We start from the raw sequence: 19495 nt of genomic DNA, 5'->3' as shown, positions 1-19495 counted from the left end.
CTCTGTCCCCCGCAGAGCATCCTCAAAGGCACGCCATTGGCCAGAGACATGCTTGGGAAGGCACCACACACATTGGCCAGGGTCTGAAAGGACCCTCAGTTGGGTGGGAGCTGAGGAGAAGGTGAACCACAACGGACCATCGACATGCATGTTAAAAACCAAAAGGTGTGAACTACTGGCACGTTTGTACAGGTGAAGTCATGAAATGCAGCACAGTCTTACCTGCTTGCTGCTGGGCATGAAGCAAGCAACAGCCTGAGAGTAGGACATAAAACACTGCCTCAAAGGGCAAATGTCGGTGTTTCCGCATTTTGGTCTTTTATCTGAGTTTTCCTTTTATTATCCTTATTTTGAAGCACCCAACGTGAGACCTAAGGGAGGAAAACAGGGAGAGTGAGGAACAATGGCAGTGCTGGTCAGGCATGGGTGAGGCACAAGACAAAAAAGCCAAACCATGGGGTTTTCCAATGCTTTTGTGCAGGGTAAAAAAAACCCAAACCTCTACGGCTGTACAGAATCTGTTCCTAGCAAGCATTTCTTTGGAAGAGGAATCATTGCTCACATAATTGACATTTAATCACCCCTGTGGACTTGGATAGCTTTCTTCTTGCCTGTGCTGCCCCAGGTAATACCTAATACATAGGAAAACGGTCAGCTCAGGTTTCTACCACCAACCCTCAGATCTGTGGTGGCCTCTCACCTGCATTACCTTCCCATGGGTGACCAGCTCCAACAGCTTGGTGAGTGCGTTCCCTCTTCCTGCTGCCCTTTCTTATTTCGTTTTTCACGAGCACCATGACCGTAACTTCCCTGAGCACCCCTTTTGCCTCAGCTCACCTCTTCAGCTGCCCCAAACATACAAATGGACGTTTCATTACTCCAGATCCAAGTGAGCCACATGATCAGGAAGAAGCCCTTGGCCTCCTGCAGGCTCACAGCCTGATCATATTCTGGAAAGGCACCAAGAATACTATTTCATATGTTGGAACCAGAAATAAAACTTAGGCAAGTTTCTTATCTGTGCTCCCCCTGGTGAGCCTCCTGAACCAATGCCTTCTGCAGGAGAGCTGTGGTTCTGTTGTCATAAAGACAACAAATTTATTATTTCATGTTCATTTCCAAGCCTACAGAGCAGAAAGGAGCAAGGTTTGCTTAACTGGAAAAACATCCTCCCAGAAGAGAATCCAGGGATTTAATACTTTTCATTCCCCCAAAAGAGCTCAATTACTCAAATGAGCCAAAAGTGATTCACATGCATCGAGCTATCAACCAGATCATCGTTTGAAAACGATAGAAATCTAAAAAACCCCAATTTTCTTATTACCATCCTTGCCAACTCCACCAATCCAGAGAGTAAGACCAATACATGAGCCTTCAAGAGTTAGGGGGAACACTAAGCCTCTGTTTAAGAAAAGCCACATTATTTACAGATATGGTCATCACTGGCAAAGCCAGAAACAGAACTAGGTACTAGGATTTGGAGTGTGACCAGCAGGTCGAAGGAGGTGATCCTGCCCCTTTACTCTGCTCCCGTGAGACCTCACCTGGAGTATTGTGTGCAGTTCTGGTGTCCTCAACATAAAAAGGACATGGAATTGTTGGAACAAGTCCAGAGGAGGCCACGAGGATGATCAGGGGACTGGAGCACCTCCCAAATGAAGACAGGCTGAGAAAGTTGGGGCTGTTCAGCCTGGAGAAGAGAGCTGCATGGAGACCTCAGAGCAGCTTCCAGTGTCTGAAGGGGGGCCTATAAGGATGCTGGAGATGGACTCTTCATTTTAGGGACTGTAGTGATAGGACAAGGGGTAACGGGTTGAAACTTACACAAGGGAAAGTTTAGACTGGATATAAGGAAGAAGTTCTTTATTGTAAGAGTGGTGAGGCACTGGAATGGGTTGCCCAGGGAAGTGGTGAATGCTTCATCCCTGGCAATGTTCAAGGCCCAGCTGGACAGAGCCTTGGGTGACATGGTTTAGTGTGAGGTGTCCCTGCCCATGGCAGAGGGTTTGGAACTACATGATCTTAAGGTCCTTTCCAACCCCAACTAGTCTATGATTCTATGAATTAGGGAAAACTTGGTAATAAACATCTGACCAGCTGATCCATCTTCCCCTGAAGAGCCACTCCTCAGGGCTATCAGAGGGAGCCAGCGGAAAGTAGAATTCCCCCAGTTTCCCTGATGGTATTTATCAATGATAATGATGCATTATCAGTTATCAATGATAATAGCATGAGTCAGGCAAAAGTCAGTCTCTACCTTTCCCCACACACTTGTTAATAACAACAGTAACAACCCCACCAGACGGAGACACATTCAATAGGCACCCAGAGCCAGCAGAAGCACGCAGTACTCCTTTAGATGTGTCAAGTTTTCAATAATGAGTAACAAGGTAATTTAATTCTGTATTTATATATTCTTATTGTAAGTCCCTGGTATTCCTAGGAGGTGGAGGCTCTGGTTGAGCTTTTCATATGACCACTGCAAGCTGAGAAAAATGCTAAGAAAATGAACTACTGAATGTCTTCAGGAAAGGAAAGCATTGTCATGAGCTATTAAGAAGTAACCCTCAAAGCTGAGGAGCCAGCCTCTGTGTGCTAAAAGATTAACTTGTGGTAGTCTTCAGTAATCTGAAGGGTTTATGTCTCTAGAATTTATATAGTGTGTGGTAACCTTTTAATATCGCAGTATGTCCTCCATTTCATCAGGAGATATGCATCTGTTACTAATAATGCTCTCAGAAGGCAATCATTCCTACCACTAACATAATGAAGTGATTTCCTCAAGTATTTTCCCCAGCAGCTATTTTTTTCCTTATCGCATACTTCTCTGCATATAAAGTTTGACTTTTTGCATATTGTTTTTATTTGACTGGATGTTTCAAATCTGCTTTCTGAGCCATCACTTGCCTGTGTGTGCTTTTTCCACTAAAGTGTAGTTAAGGTGTAAAAGTGCAAAGAAGATTGACAGACTTGGAAGATAAAACATAAAAGGCAGGAAAAATATACTACAGCTGTTACATATCGCTTGGCTTCATTCTGTGTGCCTCTCAGCTGGACTGGCTGGCTTTGAGAAGGAGGGAAAATGTGACTGGAAATGCAATGTGTGCTATGTGTATGTACAGATGGGTGCAATGGCAGGTAGGGAGGATAGCTAACGTTGCAAAATACCTCTTGCATCTGAACTCCTGGCTGTGTTGTGCGCCAGGCACTGATGCTATCCATGGTCTAGTGGAAGATGTCCCTGCCTGGAAGGACACACCTTCAAACCAGGGGGCTAGAACTGGAGGAGCTTTAAGGTCCTTTCCAACCCAAACCATTCTATGATTCTGCCCTGCACTGTAATGGAAGCCAATAGCAAAGCTTGAGCTGTCAGAGGGTGTTTTTGTCCTAGTGTTTTGTAGTTGCTGGATGATTTTCTTCAAGGCTAAAGGACTGAGCTGGGCAGAAATGACTCCTTAGGTGTGATTTGGTTGTGTAAGCTGTTTCCATCAGCTCTCCCTCCCATGACACGTTGTTTCAGGGAGGTGAGCAGCTGCTGGCAAAGGACAGAAGACCCAAAGCAAGCATGGTAGGCAGAGCCATGACTTGTGTGCTCTTCTGGGGACAAATGGTCTGGGTCTGGTCTTGGCCTGGGGCAATCTATGCAGCTTTGCTAGCTGGCACAGCCAGGGATCTTTGGGCTGCCTCGCTGCTCCAGACCACAGTACATGTGGTCCAGCTTTCCTGCCCAGCCTTGGGGCATCCTCAAAAAATTGCTTGAGTAAAAACCTGAAAAACATTTGTAGCCCTTCAATTCCTCTGTGAGTGTGGGGTGGGTCAGCTTGTGCTGTGAGAGAAAGAGGTAGGTTTGTGTCTGGGTCCCAGAAAGTTTTCTGAAAGGGGATCAGCCAGGACATGAGGGAGGGCAAAGCATCATCCCACAGACAGTGCAGGAGATGCTGTAAGTGTCCTCCAGACCCCTCAAGGTCTACCCCATGGGGATGCCAGGGTCAAAACCAAGGGGCCTCTGCCTACCCCTGTATTTGCTTTGTGGGGATCTCCCTTTGCCTCATCACTCAAGTGTCCCAACCAAACTGCTCAGCCTGACACCCCCTTGACGTGGCTGTTCTCTGCTACCTACATGCCTTTGGGAGGCAGCAGTGAAGCCATGAGGCTGCTGTAAGTTTTGCCAGCAGCTTAGAAGAAGTGGACACAGGCCTCACAGTACAGCTTTTTGCAGCCCAAACAGTGGGATATACAGCCAGTTCTGGCTGTGAAAGGAAAAGGGTGAGAAACAGCTCTTCAAACCCTGATGCAGAGCCGGAGCAGCACAGATTGCACTCTGGAGGTGATGCCCTCTCCTCTCAGCTGGATGAATCCCCTCTTTAAGTTTCTCTGCACTCTGAGCTGGGTAAAATGGTAGTCAAAAGCCACTCCTGGCAGTGATTTGGGCAGCTACAGGGCTCACTGCTGTGCTAATGCTTCTTTCTATATGAAATAGCTCAGTCACTCAGTAAAGGGACATAAGTGTCCCAAGCCCCTAACTGGGCCATGCCTTCATCAGAAAGCTCTAATCCTACCTAGCCCCACAGCCTCCTGCAGGAGCAAGGCTATTTCTGAAGACTGAGGATGAGCTGTGTGGGACAGATCCTGGATTTATTCATGGCTCCTCATGGAGCCATTTCAGTTTGCAGCAGCTATTTGAAGGGTTTCCATTGATGTTGCTGCCATCTGGCACTGATGGCATGGGGAAGGTGAGGCCTGTTGGGCTCCTGAAAGCATTTCTTCCAGCAAAGGCAGACCTGAGTGTTGAAAGTAAACCAGCCTAAAAGGGTGGAGAATCTTCCTGCTTTAGCAAACCACTTGAGCTCTGATTTTTGAAACCCAGCATTCAGCAAAGCCATGAGTTATTTTGCATTTATATCCTATGCAGGCAAGTTCCCTGGGTGCTAGCATTTAATATGAATCACATATTCTGCTCTTATAAGCATGCTGTTGTCTTAAAATCTGGTTGTTTTCTTAATCTCGAGACTAAAATAGAGTCATTAATAGAGAACAGGGAGTATTTGCTAAAAAAAAAAAAAAAAAAAAAAAAGAGTTAAGAGGTAACTCCCTCACAGATCAATGACTCTTTATGAACAGTAACCGAAGCCTCCCACAGCTTCTCCACCCAAACAAATCGGCTGCTTAATGTGGAACACAGATCACTTAAAAAGGTGGAAAAAGTGATGGGGATGCAGAGCGGTGAGGCCGCTGTGATTCAGAGCGGGGAGCAGGCAGGCAGTGCCACCCGCAGCCAGCCCCGTTGCTGTGCACGCCCAGCACGGAGGCAGGTTCATCCTCTTGCTGCAAATGTAAGGCATCCAGGCTAGGAGGACACAGTCCAAGGCTGGCAAGGCTGTGCAGTTACCCAAGTCTGCACGGATGGAAGGAATAAGATGTTCCCTTCCCTCTTGTTCCCAGACAAGCACGTAGCAAAAGCTGGGAGAACAACTTCCCACACACACACTTGTAGGAATAGAGCAGGGGCTGGTTTCACCCTGAAATTAAGGACAGTCCATGCATTTGAGTGGAAAATTGTAAAGACATTTGGGAATAAACAAACCATAAAGAGGGGAGACTGCTGAACAAATTGAAAGGGATTGAATGATGGTGCAGCAGCAGAAAGCATGCAGCCCTGCACCCCTGTCTTAGCAATACCACTACAACCCTTGTCATGGTAAACACCTCTGCAAAGCTGAGGGTAGAATGAGGATGTAAGATTGGATATGGAAGGCCTGTTCCTATGACCTCTGGGAGCTCCGTAACTGGTGAGTTAAGGGATGGCACTAGGGAGGTGCAGAGCTGGGTCTCTTCTCTCCTACTGCATTCCTATGTGACCTTGGAGAAGCCCCCCAGATTCCTGCAACAGCCTCCGGCTAGAGATGTGTCTCTGGCCTCCGCAAAGCTCTTAAATGGGCCACTGTGCCCCAGAAACAATGCTACATGAGCACAGCCATTATCCAGCATAAATACAGATTTATTTTATTTTTTAACTAGTAATAATGGGGTAAAGGCAGAAGTTTGAGAAATGCAGAATTCCTCCCCTGGGAGCACACATGAATCATCCCAGCAACCGAAAATGAGAGGAGAGTTTCCCATTGCACCCACTGGAACCAGAGTGGCTTTGGCCACCTCTGCTCCAGCCAGATTTGTCCTCTGTGCCTGGTCAGGAAACCAATTTGGCAGCAGCTGTTTCTCCCCCCAGGCTCTGTTGGGAAGGGAGGCTGAGCTGAGAGGGGTGGTGGTGGGGTGTCTCCAGGTTTAATTGTAGCCACCCCTTTGGCAAGAGCATCGCTGTGTGCAAATCCCTGCAGGCAACTGGGGATATGGGGGGAAAGGGCTGGGGAAGGCAGGAGGGAGTGAGGATGGGAGGGGAGGTGGCTCCATGCAATACTGGAGAGCCCTTGGGAGGGAAATAAAAACCTGATGTTTGGTTAGTATTCCTCTCCGTGGATGTCCACGAGAGCGTGAGGATCATCCCTGAAGCCGCAACAGGGGTGGCCCACGCTGGAGTACTGGGGACATGCCCAGCAGAAGGGCCTGTGTGGGGCAGATGGGCTGACAAGCATCTCTGGCTGGTTCATTCTACCCCACCTTGGGACAGGAGGGTTGAGGGCTGCTATCAAACAACCCCCAGCCCTAGGGTTTTTTTTCCTGACTCAGGAGCAGGAAAGGGGTAGTGAGATACCCCCTTAGCTGGATTTCTTGCAAGGTCCCATTCATGCACCCACCTCCTTGTGCCCAAGCAGCTCCCCAAACCGCTACATGCCCTCCTCATGGCACCCACCCCACTGCTTCCTGGGGCATCCTGTTCCTATCCCACCAAGCTGCTGCTGCAGTGATTTCAAGGCATCAAAGGCAAACACAGTACTGCAGCTGCATGGGAAATACTCTGTGCTTAATCCCCTAACTTAATTCCCCTGCACTGGTGGGACCAGGAGTGACATAGAATCCAAGAATAGTTTGGGTTGGAAGGGACCTTAAAGCCCATCTAGTTCTAACCCCCTTTCCACAGGGACACCCTCCGCTAGGAGCAGATTGCTCCAAGCCCCATCCAACCTGGCCTTGAACACTGCCAGGGATCTGGCACGTACCCTGTCCAGGGATCCAGGTGTCCCCTGCACCTGCGGTTCATTGTCTGCGGGACAATGCTCCTGGTCTGAGCTTTATTCAAGAGCGATGCAAGCCTGGGGGCAGCTTTCACCCGAGGGCACCGCTCTGTGCACGGGATGGGTTTTCCTCAAAATGCCTTGCAAAAGCAGCCGCTGAGCCTGGCCGCAGGTCTCGCGCGCGGAAAACAGCACTTACCCAAAGGAAAGTTGCTTGCTCCAGGATATTCCACCCCAAGGCGCCTCTCACCCCTGCCTCATGGCGCGGCTCAGCCGGCCCCTGCTCGCCTCGCTCCGTGAGGTTAGAGCAGTAACGGCGCGAGGGAAGTGGGGCGCGCTGGTCCCTGAGCGCTGCTGCCGCGGGTCTGAGCGCGGTGGAGGAGGCGACCGGCGTAGAGGCGCTGGGGGCCGGGCCATGCGGTGTCTGAAATGGGATCCAGATGGTTGGTGCTGGCGTTCCCGGGGCTGAGGTCAGAGCTGCTCATCACACGCAGTCAGTCCCCATCCTCCCCACTCCTTCCGAGCCTTGCGGGATGCTCCTGTGCCATGTGGCTTCCCCTGGCCCTCTGCCTCCAAAATGCTGCTCCCTGCTATCAGTGGGAAGAGATACGTAAAAAGAAAGGGGGATAGAAAAGTCCTGCAGGATTGCAGAAGCTGCCTGAACATGCTAAGGACCATACCAAGTTACACAGAGCTCTGGTGAAGCCCCGTTTGGAGGTGCTCGAGGCTGCAGAAAGCTCGGCCTCTCCCCTGAACTGTTACAGGCACCAGCACGGTGGGGGGGAGAGTCTCTTCTGAATGAAGTTTCCCAGTTACATATAAGTGTGTTTTCGGGGTGTGTGTGTGTGTTATAACTCTCAAATAAATGACCCTTAGCAGAAGGATGTGTTTTAAAGTGCATGTAGCCTGCTGAGAGCTTTATGGTAAAAGTTTGAAAGGCAAAAACTCAAGTTCCTGAGCAGTGATTTTATTTATTTATTTATTTATTTTCTAAACCTGTGTGCTGTGGGAAAACCAAAACCCCAAACTTTTAAACTCACATTGGGCAGAGCCTCTCAGGCAGGTCTTGTGGCTGCCTTTATTCCTCTGCCTCAAGCGACAGTGTGTTCCTAGTTGGAGCTAAACTTTTCAGTCTGGACTGGGTTGTGTTCTGCAAGAAATAGTGGCATGGAAACGTTAATTCTTATCTCTTCCTTTGTTTGGTTCCATAGAAGGCTGGAGCTGAGATGGCATTCTCTGGAATCAGTCAAATTCTCTTCATTTCAAATGGGGATTTATTATGTTTGCTCTGGGGTTTGTGCTATTTGAAAGCCTAGCCACATAAAGAAATAGCTGGAATGCTTCAGGAAAGTGCTGAGCCCTTGAACTGATGCAATAGCTCATTTTAGCAATGGTGCTTGGCTTAGCGCTTGTGGAGACTGAACGTCGACCTTGCAGATGGATCCAGCACAAACATGCTGAGTAGTGTGCTTGAAAGCAAACAGGGTGTCATTTCCCCCCAAATCTGGCAAGCTGGAAGGCAGGGTGTTCCCAAATAATAAATATGCCTGGCAAAAGGCAGCTGCAGCTCCTTGCTGGGTGTCAGCTGAACAGGGAGTAGAGAAAGCGGGTCTGCTGGAGAGCAATGACACACATGGAACAGCAGCCAAAGCAGATGAGGGATAGCTGCTAAAAGATAAAATACACCTGATGGAGGCGCACTAGGTTGGCAGGAGCATCCAAACCAAAGGCTTTTCCTTCTGAATCCAGTTGTCAAGGGTGAGCCCAACCAGGATGCTGCGATGGCACCAGCACCCCACTAAAGCAGCAGCTCATGGTTGTGGGTGTTCTCACCCCATTGCTAGCCTCATACTAGAACAGGCAGGGCCAGGTGATGTGCTGCCCTGCATCTTCCCCTGCCCTTGGGATTTCAGGCTGTTGCCTCCTTTGCACTTCCCAGGCCTGCTGTTACCTGTACAATGCATCCAACAAGAATTACATCCGCCGTGTGGGGTCCAGTATTTCCGGTTTGCTGCCACCAGTGGAAACCAGTATGGTCTGGTTATGGTAGATCAATAGCAGCCAGGGTCTGTATTGCCTTTACTTCAGATACACCTTTGAAAACCGGAGTTTTCTCCACAGCAGTGAAGGAACACATGAAAACGTTTTTAATTGACTGGCAAAACCAGAAGAACAAAAGACAGGCACCCCTCAAACAGTAACGAGAATAGCCAGGAAACAATATCATAGATAAATAAGGTAACAGTACTAGCAAAGCATGTATAACCTGCATTGTGTGCCTATCACAGCTCAAATGAGAACATGTTTAACTTGAAAGCTAGAATTTATCCTTTTAGCAGTGTCAGAATTTATTCCTTCTTAATATGGTTTTAATGATGAAGTGACTTTTACTGAGTGCTCCAGTAATTACATGAGACTACATTTCCCATCTGAATGCCTTTATGACTGCAATAACCAAGCTGAAAGGTTTTCCTTTCTAAAACTGAGCTCTGTAGCTGGTGTGCAGGGGGGAGCAGCCAGCCAGGGTGTCCCAGAGTGCGGTTTAGTTTCTTCCCCTTCCACTCATGATACTTTCCAATCCTTCCTTTAGCCGTTCCCTCGGGGGGGGGGGGGTGTGACCCCCTGCAGTGGGTTCCCATTCACTGCAGCAGCAGCAGGGAATCCAGAGGGGATCCAGGCAGGTCCCCACTGTGGCTGCTGTGACATTCTGAGGGTGAGCGGAACCCCTGGGGAAGGGGTGACATCCGCAGGGACAGACTTTCCATCCCCGGACACCAGACAAACCCTCTCTGATGATCAGTAAAAGGGTGAATCACATCACATTGGTAGTTTCTAGAGACAGCCGGCACTAAGTTTAGCAAGATTTCCTCCCTGGTGTATTAATAACTAGATGTGATTAATGTGATGAGTCAGGAAGAGGGTTTTGAGGAATCTTCTTTCCACCCACTACCAAAAAACCTTTGCCTGAATGCAAAATGGACCTTGACATCCTCCCATCCATAGAATAAGGCTCTCATCTTGGGACCCTCACAAAAACTATCCAGTGAAACAGAGTGGTGAAATCCTGCAGTTCTTTTCTGTGTGCTTCAGCTGGGCCATTCCCACTCCCAGTTTAAGAAATACCCAGCAGTTTCACCCCATGTGACTCACACTAGCACAGGGTGGCTGGCCCTGGAGCATCCTGCCTTGTCCCCGTCCTGGAGCACCATCTGCTGGCTTTTCCTCCAGGGACTCCTTGGGCATCCACCAAGCCCAAGGTCACCTTCTTCCCATCACATAAAACCTGTTCCCAAAACAGAGCCACTGCTTAACTCTGCAATCAGTGAGTACCACCAAACCCAGGTATTGCTTTGTTATCTTTCCATCACTGATCCCAGCACAGTGGACTGGAGGTGTGTGGTCTGGCTGTGGCCCTCACACCCCTGTTTCAAAGCACAGGTTCTCTCTCTGGTTTGCAAAGCAGCGCAGAGACCTTTCCTGCTACAACAAGGGCAGGGTTGCAGATTGCATTTTCATTTTGCTCTCAATAGATGTTTTTCATTAGTTCCAAAGGATTTGCCATTGCTTTTGTCCAAATACTTCCCTCGCCACCAGAGCCCTGGTGAGGAAGTGGTGCAGGGAAATATGTTCTGATTTTCTGGATTCTGCTGTCCTCCTACGCTTTGTTTGTCTGCCTGCCTCTGTGCAAATCTCTCTTGATGCATTTGTATATTGGTATCACCCTTGAGTTTGAACCAGGCAGGGGGAAAATGCAGGAGTATGTCTAGAACATGTGGAGATGGTAGGAAGAAAGTGAGCTGGGCAGGTCAGGATGGGAAGTAAGGCCAGAGAAGTGACACAGCTCTGCCCTTCCCAGCTCACAGCCCTGGCAAAGACATTAAAACACTGCTGCAAAATCTTCCTCCTATCCTAAAGAATGAAGCTGTGGTAGCAGGTTCAAGGCACTAGGATGGGCTTGTGAAAGCCTTGAGGATGCCATCCAACAACCTGGGTGCAAGCCAGGCTTAATTTCAATCAAGGGCATATCCCTTACTTGGCATCAGGGAAGGGAGGTTTGTGCCCCAGCACAGCTCAGTGGGGTGAGTTCCCAGGGCTTCTTGGACTAGTGCCAAGGAAAATGTAGTCTTGGGACCTCTTTGATCCCAAGCTGATCCTCAGCTGAATGATCACAGGTAATTTGCTCTGTCTCCCCTCCTTATCTGTAAGATGAGGTCTTGCCCCCCTAGATTATGTGAAGGGCAAAAAACTGGAGATCAGTGTGACTGCTGCAGGTGGAAGGGCTCTCACAAAGCCGAGCACAGGCTGGAGCCTTTTGATGTTGGTTTCTACTTATTTTTATTTCCCCAAAATCAAAGCTCTTAAAAATACCTGCTTCTGCTAGAAGACATTTTCCCTTTGATAAATCATAGAATTGTAGAGTGGTTTGGGTTGGAAGGGCCTTAAAGCTCATCCAGTTCCAGCCCCAATCCATGATTTCTCAAAAGGGCGCCTGTTTTCTTGGAACATTTCTGAGACTGATACAGCCAATAGATGATAGCAACAGGTTAACCCCAGAAGCAGCAATAAAAGCAAGCATACAGCAGTTCTGTGCGTATTGTCTGAGCCTATATATGCTGTTTGTCCATGGCTTATAGAAAAGATCGTGATTCCAAAGAAGAAATTTGGGGCCCTGACCAAAAGCCCTTCTGCTGGAACTGCTTCTGCAATGACAAGGAAGAAACTACTCTCAAATATGTAAATAATGTGAATGCTTTTCCCCTCTAGCACAATGCACAGCTTGTGGGTCAGTGAACTGTGATGTGAGCTGTGAGGCCTGGCTTTTAGGAAAAATTCTTGCTGAGCTGTTTCAGAGTGGAAGATAGCTTGGGGAGCATGTGTGGGAGATGGTTTGGCCAACACAGACCTTGCCAGCTGTTGCTTTGGGTTGCTTCTGGTCTCTTGTGTTAGATCCTTCCATGTGGTACCTTGCACAAGGGGATCAAAAACATATCTCAGTCACGGCTTCCCTGTCCTGTGGCAACTTCAGGGTCTCGTGCTGCACCCAAAGCCATCTGAAATGGACTGAACTTCACTGGTTCAATGACACTTCCCATTCTGCGATGGAAAGGACTGTTACTAATTACTGGAGAGAGGTGAGATGCCTTGGAAACAGCTGCAGTCAGGGAGAAGCCAGAAATACACTGCCCACACGGATGGGATGATGTAACGGCAGACGAGTCAAAGAGGGATTAGAAGGAATTATTCATACCCATGAATGAGTGTTATGTTAGTTGGGAAAATACAGGGGAGAAAAGACCTGAGGGTTTGCTCTAGCCAGGTCATTGGAAACCTGTGGTCATTGTGTGCCAGTGGTAAAGAGAAAAACTCATGTGCTACGGTAAGAGGGAGAGGACAGCACTGGAAATACAAAAGCTCTGTATTGATGCACTATACATCCCCGGGCCCAGGGGATATTTCTTGTTCGGGTTCCCTATTAAGAATATATGCTTTTATCTTGCCCAAGTGGGTTTTTCAATGATAAATGGAGTTTTCCACTATCAGTTCTTGCTTGCAGGTAGAGTGAGACAGAGCCAGGAGAGCAGCAATGCTGGAGTCCAAAACACCCCATGGGGATTGTGACCCACACCCAAACCTCACCAGGGCTGCTACTTCTCCACTGGGACACCAGGTCCTCAATCAGCCCTTGCCATGCTTTCCTGCCAGGTGATGTGCCTGAAATACTGCTTTTCACTCTTTTGACCCAATGCTAAGTTGAACAGGCTTAATTCAGATGTGAAAATTGGGCTCCTCCCCAGAAATGAAAAAAGCTGTGAATTAAGGGGAGAAAAAAAACCCAAACAACAATTTTGCACAAAGTGATCACCTGTATTTGAGCAGAGTTGAATCCCTGCTCACCTCTCCATCTCTCACCTCATGCAACTTCTTGGTTTCCCCTCTGGGCTTAATTCCTTTGGCTTCATTGCACACATGATAGTCCCTCTCTGATCTCTTGGGCCTAAATACAGGACACGTCTTTTCTGTCTTGAGGAAAGGCTGCAGGAGATGGCAGGACGCTGGCAGCAAAGCCTAGGGAGGGTGGTGGTGGGCAGAGGTGGCTGCTGCTCCCTAAGGCTTCATGGATCTGCTGCAGCACAGAAGGTGACACCCTGTTTCCCAGGGACAACAGAAAGTAGCGTTACTGAGCATCCTTGTGTTGCATTGTATCCTGGCATTGCTGGTGCTAAAGGTAGCCCAGGGTAGGATGCACTTGGTTCTCCTCCATGGGAGGGTCCCTGATGTCCCCAGGTGGGTGGCACAAGAGTCCAGGCTGTGTAATCTTCCTCTCTAAGTTACCCATCACTTTATGGGGAGTTGACACAAGCAGTACTTCCCCATTACAGCTGGTCTGTTTGGAGTTAGCATTTAAAAAAAAAAACAGGAAATAGCATCTATGGGGATGGTCTTCCAGGGGTTTGCCTGTGGCTTGCACCGAGCATCTGGAACAACTTGTACTTGAGCTGAGGCATCTGGAGATGCTGAATTTCTAATGACGAGTTAAAACTGTGTCATTCACTGCTTTGAATAGAACTGATAAGGTATCATTTGGGAGATTTTCCCTGAATTTTCCCCTGTAACTGGTTGGAGCTCCTTTGGAAGCTAAAAAGCCAAGTTTTTTTGCCCAAACCGACCTCGACACTCAAGTACGGGTGTATTTCTGGCTGGTCTAGGCAATTTTCAGAACAATGTATTTCTCTGTGTGGGAGCTCCATCACAGATGCAGATGCAACCTCACTCTTTAATTGGAAAGCTTTTCTTTAAGTCAGTACCTGTTCTTCTGCACTGCCAGGTTATTCACACACAGCAAGATGCAAACTGGGAAGAAAGGGAAATTAACTTCAGTATCAAATTAAGGTCTCACAGGTATGGAAAAAACAATCTGATAAAGCTGCAAAATGACCAGATTTAAGCTTCTACTGAAAATGTGGGCACAAGGGGTAAATCAAAGCCATTATCCAGTTATTTGCCTGAGGAAGAGAATGCTGAGGTTTGTATATAAAGGGATTTAGGCATCCCTTTGGGCAACTGCCTCCTCCTGCCAGCACCCGCAGTTCCTGCTGCAGCCCTGGGATTTGGGATGTCCCTGGATGTGAAAGATGAACCTATGCTGGGGCAGGAAGAGGTGGGGACAGCTTTGCATGGTTACTGTTGCTATTTATCACCCTTTCCAATGGCTAGTGGCAGGAACTACTGGAAAAAAGCCTTCAGAGCTCCTATAAACCAAGGAGCCAGCAAGCTTGCCAGCCTCACAAACTGTCCTCTGTCAAATGCCTCATTCATTCATTCTGCTGTGTGGACATGTGAAAATCACATCATTTCCCCAAGGCAGAACAACACCACACTTGTCCCTAAAAAATCCCCACACCACCCAGCAACCAGTCACCTGTTGGCTACAGGCAAGCTGGACAGGACTGACCTTTATAGGACCAAGTTATCTATGCAAGTAAAGCTCAGGGGGAGCAAGCCTGAGTGCCAGCAAAGTGTGATGGAGAATCAGCCAGGCTGGCAAAGAGCTTTAAGCTCATCCAGTCCAGCCACTCCTCAGCACTGCCAAGGCCACCACTAACCGATGGCACTGAGGCCTCGTCTCCACAGTGTGTGAACACTTGCAGGGACGGTGACTCCAGCCCTGCCCTGGGCAGCCTGTTCCAATACCTGAGCACCCTGTGGGGAAGGAATTGTTCCTCAGCTCCATCTAAATCTCCCCTGGTGCAGCTTGAGGCCGTTTCCTCTTGTCCTATCCCTTTGTTCCTCGGGAGCAGAGACCCAGTCCCTCTTGGCTCCACCCTCCTATCAGGCAGTTGTAGGGAGCGATAAGGTCAGTCTCGTCACCGGAGTTCTTCTGGCTCCCCAAGAGCCATCAATAATAGGGCCAGGAACACTGTCCCCTTCACTGCTGGATGGCTGTTACTCTCTGCAAAGTGATGCCAAAGCCTGGATCTTCTTGGTTTACACTGTGTGTGGTTTTCCCTGCTTTATCTAGGGTTCAGGAGGAGTGGGTTACATGTGCTTATGAGTAGGATGTGAATGTCCCACTAGAAAATATGTCTCTCACAAATCAGTTTATGGATGGCATCCTTATGTAAGGTTAGTAAACCAGCCTAATTAGAATGAGGTTTGTCATGTATTTGATGTAGTTCTGAACAGAATTGTTCAAGGTGGAGGTAGAAATGTTTAAGTGTAGATCTGAAATATTCAAGGCTAGGTTGGACACAGGGGCTTGGAGCAGCCTGCTCTAGTGGAAGGTGTCCCTGCACATGGCAGGGGGTTGAAACTGGATGAGCTTTAAGGTCTCTTACACACTGAGTGATTCTATATATTGAGTGATTGTGGCCCTTTTTCATAATGGAAAATCATGCACTCTGAGCAAAATGCTGCTGTCAGGCTGGGGCTTAAAGCCCTTCCTAACCCAAAATCACATTGAGCACACGCATGGGGAAGATGAAGCAACTTTCTGCTATCTCTGGGAGGAGGTGAGGCAGACACCCCGCTGACAGGCTACCAAAGCAGGGGCTTACATACATACCCCTGTGCACCCCAACTGTTCCAGCTCCTCATGCTGGTCTCAGCATGAACCTTACAGGTTATTCTTAAACCTCTGCCTCAGTGAGGTCACCTGCTCTGGTGCCCGGCTATTTCGGGTACTAACAGTGTGACCCAGTGATGCCAGCACCTTGCTGGGGCTAGTATATCAGATGGAACCCCATCTCCTGCTAGAGAACTGATGACCGAAGTGTGATGGAAAACGCTGTGTCCTGCAGAGGCACAGCCCAAGCTGCAGTGCTGGGGTCTGAGGCCACCTATCAGCTTTTCCAAGTTGCCATTTCCTCCCCATTGACACCAGTTGGGTGCGCACACCAGAAGGCAAGCTCTTGCCAGGGTACTTACATGATGCCCACACCAAGGAGGGGACCCTGTTTTGTGGCAGCTCATGGTCCCATCTTTGGGCCACGGTGAACCAGGGTGCTACAGCAGTCTTGCAGGGCATCCCACTCACTCTTTACCTACTAAACCTGGCACCTAATGGGCATAAAGATAGCAGCTGGTACCCCTGGTTTAGGGGAGGGTGCTGGGGCAGAGCAATCTGCTTTGGAGGCAACACTGACGGATTTCTGTGGATCTGAAGCATGGATTCAGTAACTTGACCTCCTCCTCTGCTCTGCAGCAGGGAGGCTTTGGTGGAGCAGGAACGTGCAGTGATGTATAGAGTACAGCATGTACATGGCTTGTGCTGACAGCAGCATGTTCTCACTGATTCCTCTGTTGATCTACATCCTTGAGCAGGGCTGCCACTGACATCCTCCTCACTGTGCCACAGAGGAGCACAGGCCTCCTCAACAAAACATCTGGTCAGCTAGTTTCCCAGCTCTCTGCTCTGCAAGGCCCTGGATCAAATTAGATGCTTGTGGGCTGAATGAAAAGCCGTTGTATGTGAACTAATCCCCCACTGAGTCTTGGAGCAGGCAGCTGGGATGTCTGCAGGGAGCTGATGCTTCCTCTCCCTGGAAGCATTGATCTGCCCGAAGCTTTAGCAGTGGAAGGACCATTTTAGGTGAGATGATGCAGTAACTGAATATGTGGCAGGGGTGTGCTCTCCCCATGCCATCATTCTGGCACCTGGATAAATCCCCAGTGCAAGGGAACAAGCTCAGCAGGTGTTCAGGGACCATCTCTGTGCCAAATAGCTCCCAAGTGTTCCTGGCTTTTGCAATAAAAATAGCGCAAGGGGGCTTGGGTTTCATTATGTGGCTTTAAGCTGACCTCTATGGCTATAAAGCTATGACGTCCTGTATCAACAAGTAACTTAGAGGCAGTGGTTTCCTCTGGCTGTGCTTTGATGGACCCCAGGAGCATTGCTCTGGGTCAAGGCTGTGCAAGGTGCTGTACACACAGGGTGGGAAATGACCTTGGTTCCCAGGGACTCCTTGTCCAAGTGAGAAGAACAAAGAGGACAATGGCACAGAGAAGACGAAAACACCCTCACTCTCACCCCTTACCCCCTCACTCCCCAAACTGGGTACTTCCATATCACAAACTGGTGGCCCACAGGCATCACAATGTATTTGGCCGTAAGATTTTAACTCGGGTGAGCCATGGGGTGTTTAAAGGAGGAGGACTGGGGCCGGGGGGAGGGGGTGGAGGGGGGGGGGGGCAGGAGTCTCAATGTCCAGCAAACAAGGCTCAAATCTTTATTTAACAGCATGCGATCTTTTTTCTTGTTATTATTTTTTTACACAAATGGCCTGAAACTCCTGCCTGCAATGCCCATTTGGCTTCTGCTCAACCAGGAGGAGGAGGAACACCAGAGAGAGGGGAGGAGGCTGGGGTATTTTTTCTCCTGTAAGAGGCCAGCCCTGGCCAGACTTCACTGGTCATGGGATAGCAATTGGGATTTTCCCTCTCCACCAAGAGAAAGAACAGGGAGGAGAAAAAGCCAGTTGTGAGCCCTCCTCAGAGCTTGGGAGAGCTGAGGAGATGGTGTTTGTTTCTTTTCCATGGTTGAAGCTTTTGGGAGGGTGGGAAGACACCTGCCCAGAGAGTTGTGAGAAACTTGTTTGTGAAAGAGCCATGTGTGGTGTCTTCAGTTCCAGACAAAAAGCCAGTGTTTTGTCTGCATGCCTGACCCCAAGCCAGGGCACTGGACCCTGCAGAGTGTGCCTGGGCTCAGGAGGCTGGATAAACTGCTCCCAGGCATTATGTCAGTAGGCATCATGTCAGTGGACATCGCAGGTGCCTGAGGTTGCTAAGTAGGTTTTCCATAGGGGTCCTCTAGAGAGAAGGTCCTGGCTCTGGCTGGTAGGAATAAGGTGGGCACAGCTGCTTGGTGTCCCATTTGGGGCACAAACGCTGTGCTCCTGTCCCACAGGTCGAGTGATGCTTTGAATGCTTCCACGTTCAGGTAATGGCCCAGATTTTCTTTCTTTGAACAGAGTAAGGAGGGTGGCTTCAGCATCCAAGCACTTCCAGCCTTGAGGTGTTGTTTGGGGGGGGCGATAATAGGCAGACGGCTATTGCCGCTGCTGGGCTGACAGCCAAGACGAGTGAATGGGAAGGCATCACGATGCGTGTTAGGAATGGAGATTTTTCTTGGGCTTAATAAAGAGATCAGGAATATAAACGGGACCTTTCCACGCGCTGGCTTCCCATGTGCTGTGCGTTGCTGCCTGTGTGTTTTACTGGGCTCCACAAGGTGGCACAAGGAAACTGCTCTCTTCAAAGAGCTTCCTTGGGCTGCTCAGGCTCCCCAAAGTGCCTCTCAGTACCGGATCTGCAGCAGCAACCGGCCGGGGCTTCAGCTGCGCTGGAGAACTCCTCCATGGGGATTGTTCCTTCTTAGCTCAAGCGGTGTTTTGCCGAGTGCCCAGAAAGGACGTGCTGAGCGTGCAGCACAATGCTCTTGTTAGGAGCTCGCTTAACAGGCAAGGATAGGGAGGTGGTTGTACCTTAACTGATGTGGGGATACCTCCCCTTCCCCCTTAGATGGTCAGAAAGGCCTTTCTGCCATGGGGTACCTGCGATACCCCTGCTCCTGGGTGCACCCCAGGATGAAATCTGAACTACACCAGCAAAAGCTGCAAGGAAGTGGCTCTGGCTGGGGCTTTGTCAGCAATCCAGCAAAGGAGGGAATGACAGACACAGACACATGGGAGGTTGGTTTTCTGTTACGAACTGGAACATGCTTTCTGGCTGGGATGGGCTAAAAAGTTACCCTTTTCCTACCAATTCAAGGACCTCGACAAACCCTGCCTCTCCCACTGCTTCCTCTCAAGTCTGGAGTTCTTCATGTTGTGGCCTGCCATCTCCATCGTGCCTCACAGATAACTATTATTCCCTCCAGCCTGAGTACTTATGAGTGGCATCTCCCCTGTCCTGACCAAGCGAGACATGCCAGCTTCAAGCCACCAGAAGTCAGATATGTCAGTTCCGCACCTCCCTTTGAATGAAAACCCCCAGGCTGCCATTTCAATCCATGCTGCAAATGCCTTTCTTGTGCCAGCCCTCTCTTACCATCACTGTTATTCCAGGGTGAAGTGGGCTTGGTTGGTGGGGGACAGGACTCTTGTGACGCAGCTAAAATCACACAAACACAGCCAGGATTCTGGTTTCCCCGCAGCCTGCTCGCTCAGCCTGCCCCAATAGCTGGAGGAAAGGCACAGCAGCTTATGTTCATTTATTACTGGGTGTAAAAAGAGGATGTTGATAAGCAGATGGCTTATCTGAGCATCTCCAGCAGCAGAGAGATGAGCTGTGTCCCACAGAGCCTGCATGTCACGGGTAGTGTGTGTAGTTTAGAGAGCTTTGATGGGGAGGGGGTTCATGCCAGCTCA

At 49.2% G+C, this 19495-nt stretch overlaps 1 protein-coding gene across 15 annotated transcripts in view; it reads right to left on the bottom strand.

Annotated features, from left to right (window-relative positions):
• COL11A1 (collagen type XI alpha 1 chain) overlaps positions 1–366 on the bottom strand; it is a 456680-nt gene extending 456314 nt beyond the window's left edge. For all 15 annotated transcript variants that reach the window (XM_057401629.1, XM_057401639.1, XM_057401646.1 and 12 more), the window contains exon 1: positions 223–366. In XM_057401629.1, coding sequence (XP_057257612.1) covers positions 223–310 — 88 coding nt within the window. In that variant the 5' untranslated portion in view covers positions 311–366. The remainder of the gene's footprint in view (positions 1–222) is intronic.
• Positions 367–19495: the final 19129 nt, after the last annotated feature.

The sequence above is a fragment of the Pezoporus wallicus genome, unplaced genomic scaffold (assembly GCF_028554395.1).
Source record: "Pezoporus wallicus isolate ANWC-B61680 ecotype Strahan unplaced genomic scaffold, APGP_CSIRO_Pwel_v1 contig_3489, whole genome shotgun sequence".
NCBI lineage: Eukaryota > Metazoa > Chordata > Aves > Psittaciformes > Psittacidae > Pezoporus > Pezoporus wallicus.
Note: the sequence above shows the minus strand (reverse complement) of the source record. Positions and strands in the feature narration are given on the sequence as shown.